Source organism: Salvelinus namaycush, chromosome 22 (assembly GCF_016432855.1).
Source record: "Salvelinus namaycush isolate Seneca chromosome 22, SaNama_1.0, whole genome shotgun sequence".
NCBI lineage: Eukaryota > Metazoa > Chordata > Actinopteri > Salmoniformes > Salmonidae > Salvelinus > Salvelinus namaycush.
In genome coordinates this window covers 26,615,201-26,630,529 of record NC_052328.1, presented here as the reverse complement: position 1 = coordinate 26,630,529, position 15,329 = coordinate 26,615,201, and the positions used below count along the sequence as shown (strand labels likewise).

The window sequence follows — 15,329 nt, the reverse complement described above, 5'->3', positions numbered from 1 at the left end:
GAGAGAGAGAGTTTCTTTTTTTGCCTATGCTACCTGAGGGACAGGCGTTTCTAGTCTGACGTGTCAAGGGATTCACTCCTCCGGCCACTGTACATTTGTCTGCTACACACGATCAATTACTCACTCAGAGGAGATGAATATTTCCAAACGGTTTACTAGAGACCATACCTCCACCATACCACCTCCACCATACCACCTCCACCACCATACCTCCACCACCATACATCCACCATACCACCTCCACCATACCACCTCCACCATACCTCCACCATACCACCTCCACCATACCACCTCCACCATACCTCCACTCCTGCACCTACCATACCTCCACTCCTGTCTGCCTTTTACTGCGTCTGCTCTTGTGGAATTCCAAAAGGAGCAGGAGCAATTTGTTTAAAGCCTGCTCGTCTCCCTGTGTTGGGTGGGAGAGCGAGAGTGCCGTCCCACTGGGCATAGACGTCATTCTAATGTCTGATTTTGCTTAAAATGTTGGTTGAGTTGTCAACTAACGTGAATTCAACAAAAAATGGCATGTCATTGGATTTGGATTGAACATTGGGTGAAAAAAATAGGAAATTCTCTTACATTGACTTTCAATTTCAATCAGTTGTCCACTTTGATTCAAAGTCATCACATTACATTTTTTGGTGAAAGAAAATGATGTTGATTCAACCAGTTTCTGCCCAGTGGGATGTTGTTGGTCATACTGGACCCTGCTAGACAGTCTGCTGCTGGCCTAGTCTTCTAAAGCTACCTCACTGTGCATCTCGCTGTTCACGGTGTCATGCAGTTTTGCGTGTGCATTTTGAGTGGCTCTGGTTTTCTAAGGGTTGGCAAAATAAATGAATGGACCTTCACGCTCCACCCACAGTCTAGTTCTAGTAGTGTTTGATGCTCACAGGGTTCAGACCACTCTTGGCGATTAGGCCTGAATGTGGTCAGACTGGCGCATCACTGAAGTCTAAAAAGACGGTCCTTCAAAGGCTCTTCATGAAATGATGGATGAAACCGTCCATGTGCTTGTCCAGGTTTAACACTGAAGGAAAGAACACATGCCTATTCATTTACTGTTAGATTTGTCATTCTACTCGTCACAGTCTGTATCCTGCATGGAAGACAGGATGTATTGGACCTTTTGATGTCTCCGGCATGGCTGCAGGTGGTCAGTAATATATTCCTCCCAGGCTCCGAGTAGAAAACACACACCTACACAATATCTCTCTCCCACAGACTGACATTAGACCAATCGGATAAGATTTTCATCTGAAAATATGAGCTTGTTGGTTGTAGTCCGCTTGGATGGGTAAGAGCTGTGTAGTACGGCAATCTGAGCTCTGCCTTTCAGATTAATATTTATATTCCAATCCTGGGTTTAATGCGAGATTGAGAGAGAGAGATGATAACGAGAGCGAAAGAGAGCTAGAACGAGAGAGAGACGCAAACATAACCTGGTGACTCACTCACATGGCCGTGTTCCTGTTTTCCTGCACCGGACGTAGCCAACCCGTTTCCCCTTCTATATTGGTGGTATTTGGAAGCATGCCTCCTAGGAGTCAGGTTGGGCTGCAATCTGTCTGTTTTAATCACATGGAGACATCACGTTCGGCCCTCTAGGGCCCTGATCCAACTCCGGTCATGAGTGGTGTAATGTAGCGTTGTTTGTCTTGGCCTGGCTCAGACAGCCTGTACATAGTGTCTTTGTGTCTGTCTGTCTTTGTGTCTGTCTGTCTCTCGCTGTGTGTGTGTGTGTGTGTGTGTGTGTGTGTGTGTGTGTGTGTGTGTGTGTGTGTGTGTGTGTGTGTGTGTGTGTGTGTGTGTGTGTGTGTGTGTGTGTGTGTGTGTGTGTGTGTGTGTGTGTGTGTGTGTGTTCCCCTGCCACAGGCCCTGACCTGGTTGTCCTGAATGCCAGATGGGTTATACTGTCTGTAATCAGCACTTAGCTCCCAGCTCAGACACACAACGCAATGCAGCTTAGTTTGGGTTTTTGCTAGTGTAGTCTGTCTCTCTGACTGTCTCTCTGTCTGACTTTCTCTCCGTGTCTCTGTCTGTCTGTCTCTGTCTTTGTCTGACTCTCTCTGTCTCTCTGTTTGACTCACTCTGTCTCTCTGTTTGACTCACTCTGTCTCTCTGTTTGACTCACTCTGTCTCTCTGTTTGACTCACTCTGTCTCTCTGTTTGACTCACTCTGTCTCTCTGTTTGACTCACTCTGTCTCTCTGTCTGACTGTCTCTGACTCTCTCTCTGTCTGTCTCGGTCTACCTGACTCTGTCTGTCTGACTCTCTGTCTGTCTGACTCTCCCTCCTTTTAATTCCCTGGAGATGCCTCTAAAAATGATGTATTATTAATAATAATAAGTAAATTCCGTGTTATATTCCCATCTGTCACTTAGTTCCACTTGGTAGTGGGTTGGTTGACTTTGCTCCATGCTGAATGTACTTTCTGCATCAGGGATGGGCAACTCCTCGTGGGCCGGAGTGGTGGCATGCCTTTCCCCCATCCCTAGCAAACACAGCTGATTAAACTAATTGCATTTTAAACGGAAGATCATGATTAGTTGATTATTGGAGTAAGGTGTGTTCGCTGGTGCCCTGGGCATAAGAGACACCAATCAGGCCACAGAGGACTGGAGTTGCCTATCCATACCCTGCATGATTCCAGAGCACTTCTCTTAATGCATTTTCTTCTGTGCATTAAGGTTGTTGAAAGGTCATTGTTGTCATCTACATGACATGTTGTGGCATAAGGTCATTGTCATAAGGTCACTGCTGATGTGTGAATAAGAGACAGTCGCTGCCCCTCGTCACACACGCACACAGATATGTTTGTTTTACTCTCCTTGAAGCGACCAAACAATTGATTCTCATTCAAAATCCTATTTACCCTAACTCTTAACCTAGCCCTAAACTTTACCTTAATCCCAAAACCCTAATTCTAACCATAACGCCTAAACTTAAAATATCATTTTTCCTTGTGGGGACCAGCGAAATGTTCCTTGTTTTACTTCTGGTCCCCACAAGGATAGTAAAACCAAAACAAACACCACACACACACAAACACACACACACACACACACACACACACACACACACACACACACACACACACACACACACACACACACACACACACACACACACACACACACACAGTTTTGTTGGATGGTTTGTTGTCAAGGCTGATACCAGGAAGTGATGTGGCTGGGTGCCAGTGTGACCACAGTGTCCCAGGCTCCCAGCAGTGACAGTAATATATCAGATAATGGTGACTTGCGCTTTGTTTAACCCATGTCAATATCCTGAAGACATCAGCTCCTGGCTCTCCTTCAGTAGTCTTCCATTTTGTCCCATTACATCAGGGTGACCAGAGAATAGCATTGTCTAATAGTCTCTGTGTGGCTGTAGATGGAGGTGTTGTCCAGTAAACAAGACAGATGCTTTCTGAATGGGAGAGCTAATGATTTCCTATAACACTTGTGGTTTCAGTGTAATTGGTTGAGATGGACGTTGGGATTCTTTTTCAGTTAAGGACCCCTTAAAGCAGACTCATATCTGTCCCTCAATTCCTCATTTGAGATGAGGAAGGCTGTCATTGTGGCCACATTTAGAGAACGCCAATGCACACACAAACAGACGCTCGCACGCTCGCACGCACGCACACACACACACACACACACACACACACACACACACACACACACACACACACACACACACACACACACACACACACACACACACATTTACGTCATTTATCAGACGCTCTTATCCAGATCAACTTACAGGAGCAATTAGGGTTGAATGCTCAAGGGCACAGCAATAGGTTTTTGACCTAGTCGGCTCGGGATTTGAACCAGCGACCTTTCGGTTATTGGCCCAACACTCTAACCGCTAGGCTTCCTGCCACACCTCAGACAATACTCATTGACAGGAAATGTACAGTAGCTGAATCACGGTGATGTGCTCATATGCAAGCCATTGCTAACTCGCGTTAGCGTATTGACTGAAAGTCTATGCGAACATCATGCTTACTGTTCCCATACACTTCCAGTCATTGGCCTAACGCTAGTAAGCGTTTACGCTAACGCATGTTAGCAACTTCCTTCAAACTGCATGCAGAGACATAAAATGGTATCGATGAGTTCATCTGATTATATGGGTAAGTAGGGAAAAAAGGCTTCATTCACAAAATCTTGCACTGTTCATTTAAAGGCCCACCTCAGAGGAAGTTGCTGCACCTATTTCGAGTAATTCCTGTCCTAGAGTGGAAATTCATGTTTAGGTTCCAGCTCAAAGACTGATGCATGCTGCTAATACATATTCAGAAATTGGGAGTGGGAACATTGTGGTGTAGTAGAGAAATAACAACATTTAGGCCACTGACAGGTGTCAGTGGAACTAGCTAGCATGATAACTTTCATTACCTAGCTAAGGTTATGTCAGCACCATTTCAGTTTCGACTACCATAATAATTAAGACTGTCATAATAATTATTTCAGAAAAAGATTAGCATCCTACCTGTCAAGAAATGAGTTTCAGCTAAGCTATGCCTATACCAGTTGTTGACGTTGTCTGACTCTTGCCATTTGACAGTGGGAGAAAAAGTACTCAATTGTCATACCTGAGTAAATGTAAAGATAACTTAATAGAAAATGACTCAAGTAAAAGTGAAAAGTATTTGGTTTTAAATGTACTTAAGTATCAAAAGTAAATGGAACTTCTAAAATGTACTAAAGTATCAAAAGTAAAAGTATAAACCATTTCAAATTCCCTATATTAAGCAAACCAGACGGAACAATTTTCTTTCTTTTTTTTGACGGATAACCAGGGGCACACTCCGACACTCAGACATAATTTACAAACGAAGCATTTGTGTTTTGTGAGTCCGCCAGATCAGAGGCAGTAGGGATGACCAGGGATGTTGATAAGTGTGTGATTTTGACCATTTTCTTGTCAAAATGTAATGAGTACTTTTGGGTGTCAGGGAAAATGTGTGGAGTAAAAAGTACATTATTTTCTTTAGGAATTTAGTGAAGAAAAAGTAAAAGTTGGCAAAAATATAAGTAGTAAAGTACAGATACCCCAAAAAAACGACTTAAGTCGTACTTTAAAGTATTTTTACTTAAGTACTTTACACCACTGCCTTTTTGATAATTCCAGTGAAACCGTGTCGGATTCCAGACGTCATTAATATTTGGACATGCACAGGGACATGATCAAAATAGCTATATTCTTTGTTCTCTCTTAATTTCTGCAAGCTAGCTAGCGTTGTCTAAATTGTGCAGCTATATATCAATGCATTGTCTAAATTGCAGCCACGAATCCGCCATAGAAAAAGAAAGAATATAACCTCTGGTAGTATGGATAGCCTAACTAGTGAACGGGTTGGAGTGTTTTATTGAATTAATGTGCACGTTTTTTTTGCATGGCCTGGTGCCCTGTGAGGGTGGAGATCTCTATTTAGGATCAATGGAATGGTTGAAAATGAGCAAACCCTGCATCGAGGCCATGCAAAACTAATTTGCCTAAAACGTTAGTGGTCAAATCTATTCATCTTGGGGTGACAGGGGGAGCGGGGTTTACCATTTTTATAAAATTGTTATATTTTATTTCTATGTAGACTAGCTCAAAAATAAGTGAAACTTGACAAATGATACACTAGATTGGGATATTTTGCTGGTAAAAAAGGTGAGGCGCAAAAACATCACTTTGACCCCCCCCCTATTTTAATTTACTCTATGGTAAGGCGCCCAAGTGTAGGGTGGTCACTAATTAACACAGCCACAAAGTTATAAACCCTGTCTATTTCTACTTTCTCTTAAAATCTGATTTTTAAACCTGACTCTCACCTTTACCCTAACCAGACTGCTAACCTTACCCTAACCAGACTGCTAACCTTAGCCTAACCAGACTGCTAACCTTAGCCTAACCAGACTGCTAACCTTAGCCTAACCAGACTGCTAACCTTAGCCTAACCAGACTGCTAACCTTAGCCTAACCAGACTGCTAACCTTAGCCTAACCAGACTGCTAACCTTAGCCTAACCAGACTGCTAACCTTAGCCTAACCAGACTGCTAACCTTAGCCTAACCAGACTGCTAACCTTAGCCTAACCAGACTGCTAACCTTAGCCTAACCAGACTGCTAACCTTAGCCTAACTAGACTGCTAACCTTAGCCTAACCCAGTGTTTCCCAAACTCTGTCCTGGGGACCCCAAGGAGTGCACGTTTTGGTTTTTGCCCTAGCACTACACACGCTGATTGTAATAATCAACTAATCATCAAGCTTTGAGGACCGAGTTTGGGAAATGCTGGCCTAACCCTAACCATAAAGTAAGATAAAAGCAAATTTTTGTTTTCAGGAATTTGTACGATATAGCCAATTTTGACAATATCTGGCTGTTTTATCTAGTGGAATCCCAAGTGTAGGCTACAGAGAAAAGCTGTTTGGCTCTCAGACGACTCGCAAATAGGAAGAATTTCCAGCAGTTGTTTCTGCTTAATAAACATTGCCATGCTGGTGGGTGGTAACATTGAAATAAAACCCAGCCCTGAAACAAAATGTAGGCTGAAAAGAATTGGCATGTCATCTCATAGGAAAAGACACGTAAGACTCACGAAAACACCCAAAGTCACACATTCTAATTTGTCACTTGAAGCACAACTACTTCATACTTTGACTAAAACAATTACTCATTGACTTATATTGTTGTGCAAAATTGTTGGTAAGCTCTGGCCATCGTCTTTTAGCTTGAAAAAGTGGATTTTATTAACATTTTTTAGAGTGGTTGCAAATATTTAGCAGTGGTGGGCCACCGCTGCTAAATGAATATAGGGGAAACACTGCTATACCCTATAACCTCCCCCTCTGTGAGCTAACTGTCCGTCCATCTTCCTCCATGTTTTAATTGTTGCTTTTCACTCTTTGCCAGGTTAACAGAGCCATCAGGTTCCCTCACAGATGGACCTATCAACTACAAGTACAAGACTAAGTGCACCTGGCTGATCGAGAGCTAGTAAGTAGCTCTTTCTCTCTTTCCTCTGTTCATACCCTCTTCTATCTATATTCTGTACAGTATGCATTCATTCTTAGACTGATTTGTTATTTTTCAGTGGTCTTCATGTTAAACTCTTTGACTAATGTAAAGACTCCTGATCATCGTGGGCAGTGTTGTAGTTACTACTGCAGCCCAATACCTACCCATTTTAAACCTCTATGTTCTGTCGTCCAGCCCAAACGCTGTGCTCAGGTTGCGCTTCAACCATTTTGCCACGGAATGTAGCTGGGACCACATGTACGTCTACGATGGAGACTCCATCTATGCACCTCTGGTTGCAGTATTCAGGTGAGATCATCATGCTGTATGCATGTACATACGTGTGTACTCTCTAGTATGCAGTCAACTGTACATGCACGAACACCAAATACTGTATACCTCAAACCTAGTTGGGCGGATCACATGCCGCTACATAGAATCCACACAGTGATGATTCAGAATACTGGCTAGCTGAAGAGGAATTGTTCTCTCTCTTTCCATTATAGGTAACGAGTGGGTGTTATCAATGGATTAATATTCTGAATTTACACTGAGTAAAAATATGAACGCAACATGTAAAGTGTTGGTCCGATGTTTCATGAGCTGAAATTAAAGATCCCAGAAATGTTCCATATAGACAAAAAGCTTGTTTCTTTCAAATGTTGTGCACAAATTTGTTAACATCCCTGTTTGTGAGCATTTCATCTTTGCCAAGATAATCCATCCACCTGACAGGTGTGGGATATCAAGAAGCTGATTAAACAGCATGATCATTACACAGGTGCACCTTGTGCTGGGGACAATAAAAGGCCAATCTAAAATGTGCAGTTCTCTCACACCACAATTCCACAGATGTCTCAAGTTTTGAGGGAGTGTGCAATTGGCATGCTGACTGGAGGAATGTCCACCAGAGCTGTTGCCAGAGAATTTAATGTTAATTTCTCTACCATAAGCCGCCTCCAATGTCGTTTTAGAGAATTTGGCAGTACATCCAACTGGCCTCAACCTCAGACCACATGTAACCACGCCAGCCCAAGACCTCCACATTCGGCTTCTTCACCTGCGGGATTGTCTGAGACCAGCCACCCGGACAGCTGACGAAACTGTGGGTTTGCACAACCAAAGAATTTCTGCAATAACTGTCAGAAACCGGGGAAGCTCATCTGAATGTTCGTCGTCCTCACCAGGGTTTTGACCTGACTGCAGTTCGGCGTCGTAACTGACTTCAGTGGGCAAATGCTCACCTTCGATGGCCACTGGGACGCTGGAGAAGTCTGCTCATCACAGATGAATCCTGGTATCAACTGTACTGGGCAGATAGCAGATGGCGTAGTGTTGGCGAGCGGTTTTCTGACGTCAATGTTGTCAACAGAGTGCCCATGGTGGCGGTGAGGTTACTGTATAGGCAGGCATGAGCTACGGACAACGAGCGCAATTGCATTTTATCGACGGCAATTTGAAGGCACAGAGATACCGTGACGAGATCCCGAGGCCCATTGTTGTGCCATTCATCCTCTGCCATCATCTCATGTTACAGCATGGTAACAAGCACGGTCCCATGTCGCAAGGATCTACACAATTCGTGGAAGCTGAAAATGTCTGTTCTTCCATTGCCTGCATACTCACCAGACATGTCACCCATTGAGCATGTTTGGGATGCTCTGGATCGACCTGTACGACAGCGTGTTCCAGTTCCCGCCAATATCCATCAACTTCGCACAGCCATTGAAGAGGAGTGGGACAACATCACAGGCTACTATGAACAACAGCCTGATCAACTATGCGAAGGAGATGTCGCGCTGCATGAGGCAAATGGTGGTCACACCAGATACTGACTGGTTTTCTGATCCACGCCCTTACCTTTTTTAAAGGTATCCGTGACCAGCGGATGCATATCTATATTCCCGACATGAAATCCATAGATTAGAGCCTAATGAATTTATTTCATTTCACTGATTTCCTTATATGAACTGTAACTCAGTAAAACCTTTGAAATTGTTGCGTTTATATTTTAGTTCAGTGTAGCTCTTAGGCCTGTTTTAGGTGTTCCTCCTCTCCAGTCTTTAGAAGTAGTATTCTCCACCCACCCTCCCTCCCTCCCTCCCCCTTTGAAGAATAGGTCCCTAATGTAATTCCTTCCACTGGGGGTCCTTCCATATGGACTCTCCCCTTGTCCATCAGTATTGGCTGTGTGGTCTTTGTGTTGAACCTGGTTGTGGTCTTCCCGGTGGGGAGCGGATTTCTCCTCCCTCTTTGATGACCTTGATTGAGCTGTGCAGTGCAGACCTGAGTTTGATCCTCCATGCAATGGAGGGATCGATCCCGAGAGAGGAAGGAGTCACTTTCTCCCAATGATGTAAGGAGGGGAGGGGGGTTTTCATGGTGACAGCAAACCAGCTCAGCAGTCAAGCAAAGAGCGATCATTTATCCAGCAAGCTTTGGAGCTTAACGAGTGTGTGTGTGTGTGTGTGTGTGCGTGCGTTGCGTGCGCGTAATGTATTTTTATTTTTCTCCCACAGCGGTCTTGTTGTCCCGGAAACGAGAGGGAATGAGACTGTTCCGGAAGTGGTAGCCACCTCTGGATATGCACTGTTGCACTTTTTCAGTGACGCTGCCTACAACCTGACTGGATTCCACATCTCCTACTCGTGAGTAGCCCCAGCCCATACACACTACATTCACAGTCAAAATCCTCAGCTATACCATATATGACCAATAGGGAAGTCTCTGGCTCAGTAGCAGACAAGTCTTAACTGACTTGCCTAGTTAAATAAAGGTAAAGTTTTAAATTTAAAATAACAGTTCCATGATGGTAGTGACTGCCCATTACTGCTTATCACTTATTAACCATCATTTATTTCACTTGAATAAAATATTACATTTGTTTTATTTGATGACTTTATTATTTCATTCCTAGTCATAATCACATCTCTTTAGAGCTGCTACCTATGCGGTCTTCAAAGTAAATAAGCCATACTTTTATGACTGCTGAATACCAACTATTAAACACTTGGCTCGTGTATTTTCAGGTAGAGATATATTGAGAGCAGTTTCTTCGAGGTATCTCCTCTTGACCGCGCATTCTGCTGTCTCTTATGTAGTAAGCTTAAAAGAAACAGACCGGACAAGTAGCCGCGCAATGGATTATGGTCATTGTAGTTAATTATCATGTTTTCTCTTCTAAACTATGTGGAACATTGGCTCCCTACTACATTGCACAGTTCAGGCATGATCAGATTTATCTCTAGAAAAACTGCAATTTGCACATTGAGCTCACAGAATTTTTTTTTCTGAAATGGAATTCAAATAATTGAAATGGTGTTTTTCAATTAGTTGTTTACAAAACTGAAAATAAATAACCAACATGTCGGTTAATCGCTCAGCACTACTGCACACATACAACTTCAGACTCTCTAGGCCACATTGTAGACCCTGGAGACGAGGGTCTACAATGTCTGTCACAAGAGTAGCTGGGAATTGGCATTACAGCTGAGAGGATGACACCCCTTAACATAGGAGATATATGTGTGTGTGTGTGATTCTGAAAATGAATTCATTGGGTTGTCTCAGAAAGCAGCAGCCAAAGAGAAAGATGGGCTTTCAAATAAGTCAAGCTCAGCCTCGAGGCCTCCAGCACAGACACACACCATGTGGCCATAAAGGTGTTGCCATAGCAACGCTCTTGTCACAGCGGTAAACATTATAGTCCCCCTGTTGCTGAAAAGCCCATGTATTATCCTGGATCCTTGACCTCCTTCTGTTTCTGTCTACCTTCCCTCTTTCTATATTCTTTTGTCTGCACATCTCTTTAATTCTCTCTCCATTTCTCTGTATCTCACTCTGTATCTGTTATGCTCCCTGAAAACACATACCCCAATAAATGTCAATCACCTCTGTCAATAAATCATTCTTTCAGCTATTTGTTTGTCCTCAATTATTTATTTATTTTTATTCAACATTTATTGATACAAGTAAGTGAATTAAGAGCAAATTCTTATTTAAAATGATAACCTTTCCAAATGTACTTCCCCATCCCTGCCATGGTCTCATGCTTTCACTCATTTAATTCACCATCTCTCCATTCTGGGTCTACAGGGTCAACTCGTGCCCCAATAACTGCTCCAGTCATGGGAAGTGCAGCACAGGGAACTCCATCGCCAGCCGGGTGTACTGCGAGTGTGAGAAGTACTGGAAGGGCGAGGCCTGTGACATCCCCTACTGCAGGAACAACTGTGGCAGCCCCGACCAGGGCTACTGTGACCTTACTGGGGAGAAGAGCTGTGTCTGCAACGACAGCTGGCAAGGTCTGGCTAGTGCTATGGTTATATCGTGTCAAAGTTTTCACAATGTTGTGGTGTGGTATCTTCATGTTGGTTCATAGGGTTCATTCAATCTTCAATGACAAAGGTAAGTTATTTTTGTTCTTGTAGATTGAGTCCCACTGCCATCTTCTGGCTGAAAGGAGAACTGTGAAGAGAGAGGCACAGAGACCATGTTTCATATGTTACAGTGATACAAGCTGACATCTGAAGTGCTCAGCAGATATGACAGTCTTAGTTTAGATGAAGGGAATGAGGTCATGTTGTAGTATGCATGTAGTCTGTTAGATAATAGCGGACACTGTTTTGACAGCTTGGTAGTTGGAGCCTTTTTCATGTTGAGTATCCCATGCTCTAACAATCTAAAATTGAGATGAAGGTGGAAGACCATCGGTTTCGGCATGATCTTATTTAAAATGACCCATCCAGTCCGTTTTCATACAGGCTATACTAAATACAACACTTGCTTGGCTGTTGACTAAGAGGAGCTCTTATGTTCCATGTCTGCCACCTAGTGGTGCTGGAGGTTTTGTTCTTACACCTGGTGGGTCGCTGGTCTAGGTATCCTCTTAGTATAACCATGCATTGACTTAATCTCTACTGTTCCTGAATACTGTATGGTGATGTATTAACATGTCTTATTTACAGTAGAACCACCCAAGCACCTCTCAATGAGACGGAACTGTCTAGCAGGGTAGAACCACCTAAGCACCTCTCAATGAGACGGAACTGTCCAGCAGGGTAGAACCAACCAATCACCTCTCAATGAGACGGAACTGTCCAGCAGGGTAGAACCAACCAATCACTTCTCAATGAGACGGAACTGTCCAGCAGGGTAGAACCAACCAATCACCTCTCAATGAGACGGAACTGTCCAGCAGGGTAGAACCAACCAATCACCTCTCAATGAGACGGAACTGTCCAGCAGGATAGAACCAACCAATCGCCGCTCAATGAGACGGAACTGTCCAGCAGGGTAGAACCACCCAATCGCCTCTCAATGAGACGGGACTGTCCAGCAGGGTAGAACCAACCAATCACTTCTCAATGAGACGGAACTGTCCAGCAGGGTAGAACCAACCAATCACTTCTCAATGAGACGGAACTGTCCAGCAGGGTAGAACCAACCAATCACCTCTCAATGAGACGGAACTGTCCAGCAGGGTAGAACCAACCAATCACCTCTCAATGAGACGGAACTGTCCAGCAGGGTAGAACCAACCAATCACCTCTCAATGAGACGGAACTGTCCAGCAGGATAGAACCAACCAATCGCCGCTCAATGAGACGGAACTGTCCAGCAGGGTAGAACCACCCAATCGCCTCTCAATGAGACGGGACTGTCCAGCAGGGTAGAACCACCCAAGCACCTCTCAATGAGACGGAACTGTCCAGCAGGGTAGAACCACCCAGTCACCTCAATGAGACGGAACTGTCCAGCAGGGTAGAACCAACCAATCACCTCTCAATGAGACGGAACTGTCCAGCAGGGTAGAACCAACCAATCACCTCTCAATGAGACGGAACTGTCCAGCAGGGTAGAACCAACCAATCACCTCTCAATGAGACGGAACTGTCCAGCAGGATAGAACCAACCAATCGCCGCTCAATGAGACGGAACTGTCCAGCAGGGTAGAACCACCCAATCGCCTCTCAATGAGACGGGACTGTCCAGCAGGGTAGAACCACCCAAGCACCTCTCAATGAGACGGAACTGTCCAGCAGGGTAGAACCACCCAGTCACCTCAATGAGACGGAACTGTCCAGCAGGGTAGAACCAACCAATCGCCTCTCAATGAGACGGAACTGTCCAGCAGGGTAGAACCAACCAAGCGCCTCTCAATGAGACGGGACTGTCCAGGGTAGAACCAACCAAGCACCTCTCAATGAGACGGGACTGTCCAGGGTAGAACCAACCAAGCACCTCTCAATGAGACGGGACTGTCCAGGGTAGAACCAACCAAGCACCTCTCAATGAGACGGGACTGTCCAGGGTAGAACCAACCAAGCACCTCTCAATGAGACGGGACTGTCCAGGGTAGAACCAACCAAGCAACTCTCAATGAGACGGGACTGTCCAGGGTAGAACCAACCAAGCACCTCTCAATGAGACGGGACTGTCCAGGGTAGAACCAACCAAGCACCTCTCAATGAGACTGGACTGTCCAGGGTAGAACCAACCAAGCACCTCTCAATGAGACGGAACTGTCCAGCAGGGTAGAACCAACCAAGCACCTCTCAATGAGACGGGACTGTCCAGGGTAGAACCAACCAAGCACCTCTCAATGAGACTGGACTGTCCAGGGTAGAACCAACCAAGCACCTCTCAATGAGACGGGACTGTCCAGGGTAGAACCAACCAAGCAACTCTCAATGAGACGGGACTGTCCAGGGTAGAACCAACCAAGCAACTCTCAATGAGACGGGACTGTCCAGGGTAGAACCAACCAAGCACCTCTCAATGAGACGGGACTGTCCAGGGTAGAACCAACCAAGCACCTCTCAATGAGACGGGACTGTCCAGGGTAGAACCAACCAAGCACCTCTCAATGAGACGGGACTGTCCAGGGTAGAACCAACCAAGCAACTCTCAATGAGACGGGACTGTCCAGCATGGTGTCCAGGACTGTCCAGACTGTCCTATGCTCTGACACGGAGTTGCTGGTCACTGGTCATTTCCATAATGCGTTTTTCTCCACTGATGTATTGTGCTAGACAGGGTCCTGGCCCCTAGACCTTATCACAGCCCCCCATTCCCCCTGTCCACTGGCTTCCCTCCACTCTAATAGGGGACAACAGGGGCCAGTATCATGGGATCTTCCTCATAATGGGGTTTGATGAATCAGAGTGAGACCCTCTTAATTAAACCTACTAATGGTTCTGCCACCAGTCGGCCTCTGGGTGGTGGGGTCCTAGTAGCCATGTGAGTTCATCACCGTCATGGCTGTCCCCATCATTATGACATAAGCTGCGTTGTCACGCTCTTCACCAGCAGATGGTGATGTGGGACCATATTTAGTCAGATGTATTAAAGTGTTGTTGAAGAGATTATGTTGCTACAAACGCACCTCACATACTCTCATGCATTTGTAAGTTTGTTGTGTGGTCCTCTCCAGGTCCAGACTGTGCTCTGTCAGTGCCATCCACCGAGTCTTACTGGGTGATGTCTAACGTCAAGCCCTTCAGCCAGTCCCTGGGCAGGGCCTCCCATAAGGCTGTGGTCCATGGGAAACTCATGTGGGTCATCGGAGGATACAGCTTCAACTACAGCTCCTTCCACATGGTGCTCAAGTAAGGCACTGACTGAAGAGAGACCTGGAATATCTGTCTGTCTCTTCACCTCTCTCTGTAGCTAGGTTTCCATCCAGTTGGCGACAGATTGTCATGCAAGTATTCTCAAATCTGCATAAAGAAAATATAGGCATTTTCTCACCAGTGGTGTGTTTCCACCAAACGGACTTGTTGCAGATAAAAATCAGTCTGTGATGACGTAGTGCACACAAAATGTACTTTTTCGCTTAAGTTTTCATGTACTGAATACAAATCTAATGTTCATTGTGTTTCCATCGCATTTTCAATTCTACTGAATTCTACAAAAATGGTTGCGTTAAGTAGTAAATGTGGCGACTCTGGTCTTGACACGTGCTCTAGCCAACAGCTTGCCGATATAGTGCAGGTAGGTGGTGCAGGTAGGCTAGTCTACATGATGAGATTATTATGGATTAGAGCGAGAACATTTTTATTTGTCAAAAGGCAGTCAAGCATCGATCATCATGTCACCAGAATAAGACCCTGGATATTTATTGGAAAGGACCATCAAGCTCATTATGCACTTTCACCACCCTGTGAAGTTCATAATTTACTTAATCTGTAGCCTAATAAACTGCATGCTTTCCCGAGTCGTAGTGGGAGGACCACAACCATGTCATCACGTGACTCCAAGTTTACTTCGATATGATGGTTTTTATATTCATAT

At 44.8% G+C, this 15,329-nt stretch overlaps 1 protein-coding gene across 2 annotated transcripts in view; it reads left to right on the top strand.

The window, feature by feature from the left end:
* The window catches only part of LOC120017702 (attractin-like protein 1), a 314,009-nt gene that overhangs the window by 40,025 nt on the left and 258,655 nt on the right, over window positions 1–15,329 (top strand). For both annotated transcript variants that reach the window (XM_038960633.1, XM_038960634.1), the window contains exons 2-6: window positions 6,930–7,013; window positions 7,230–7,343; window positions 9,554–9,682; window positions 11,130–11,338; window positions 14,470–14,644. In XM_038960633.1, coding sequence (XP_038816561.1) covers window positions 6,930–7,013; window positions 7,230–7,343; window positions 9,554–9,682; window positions 11,130–11,338; window positions 14,470–14,644 — 711 coding nt within the window. The remainder of the gene's footprint in view (window positions 1–6,929; window positions 7,014–7,229; window positions 7,344–9,553; window positions 9,683–11,129; window positions 11,339–14,469; window positions 14,645–15,329) is intronic.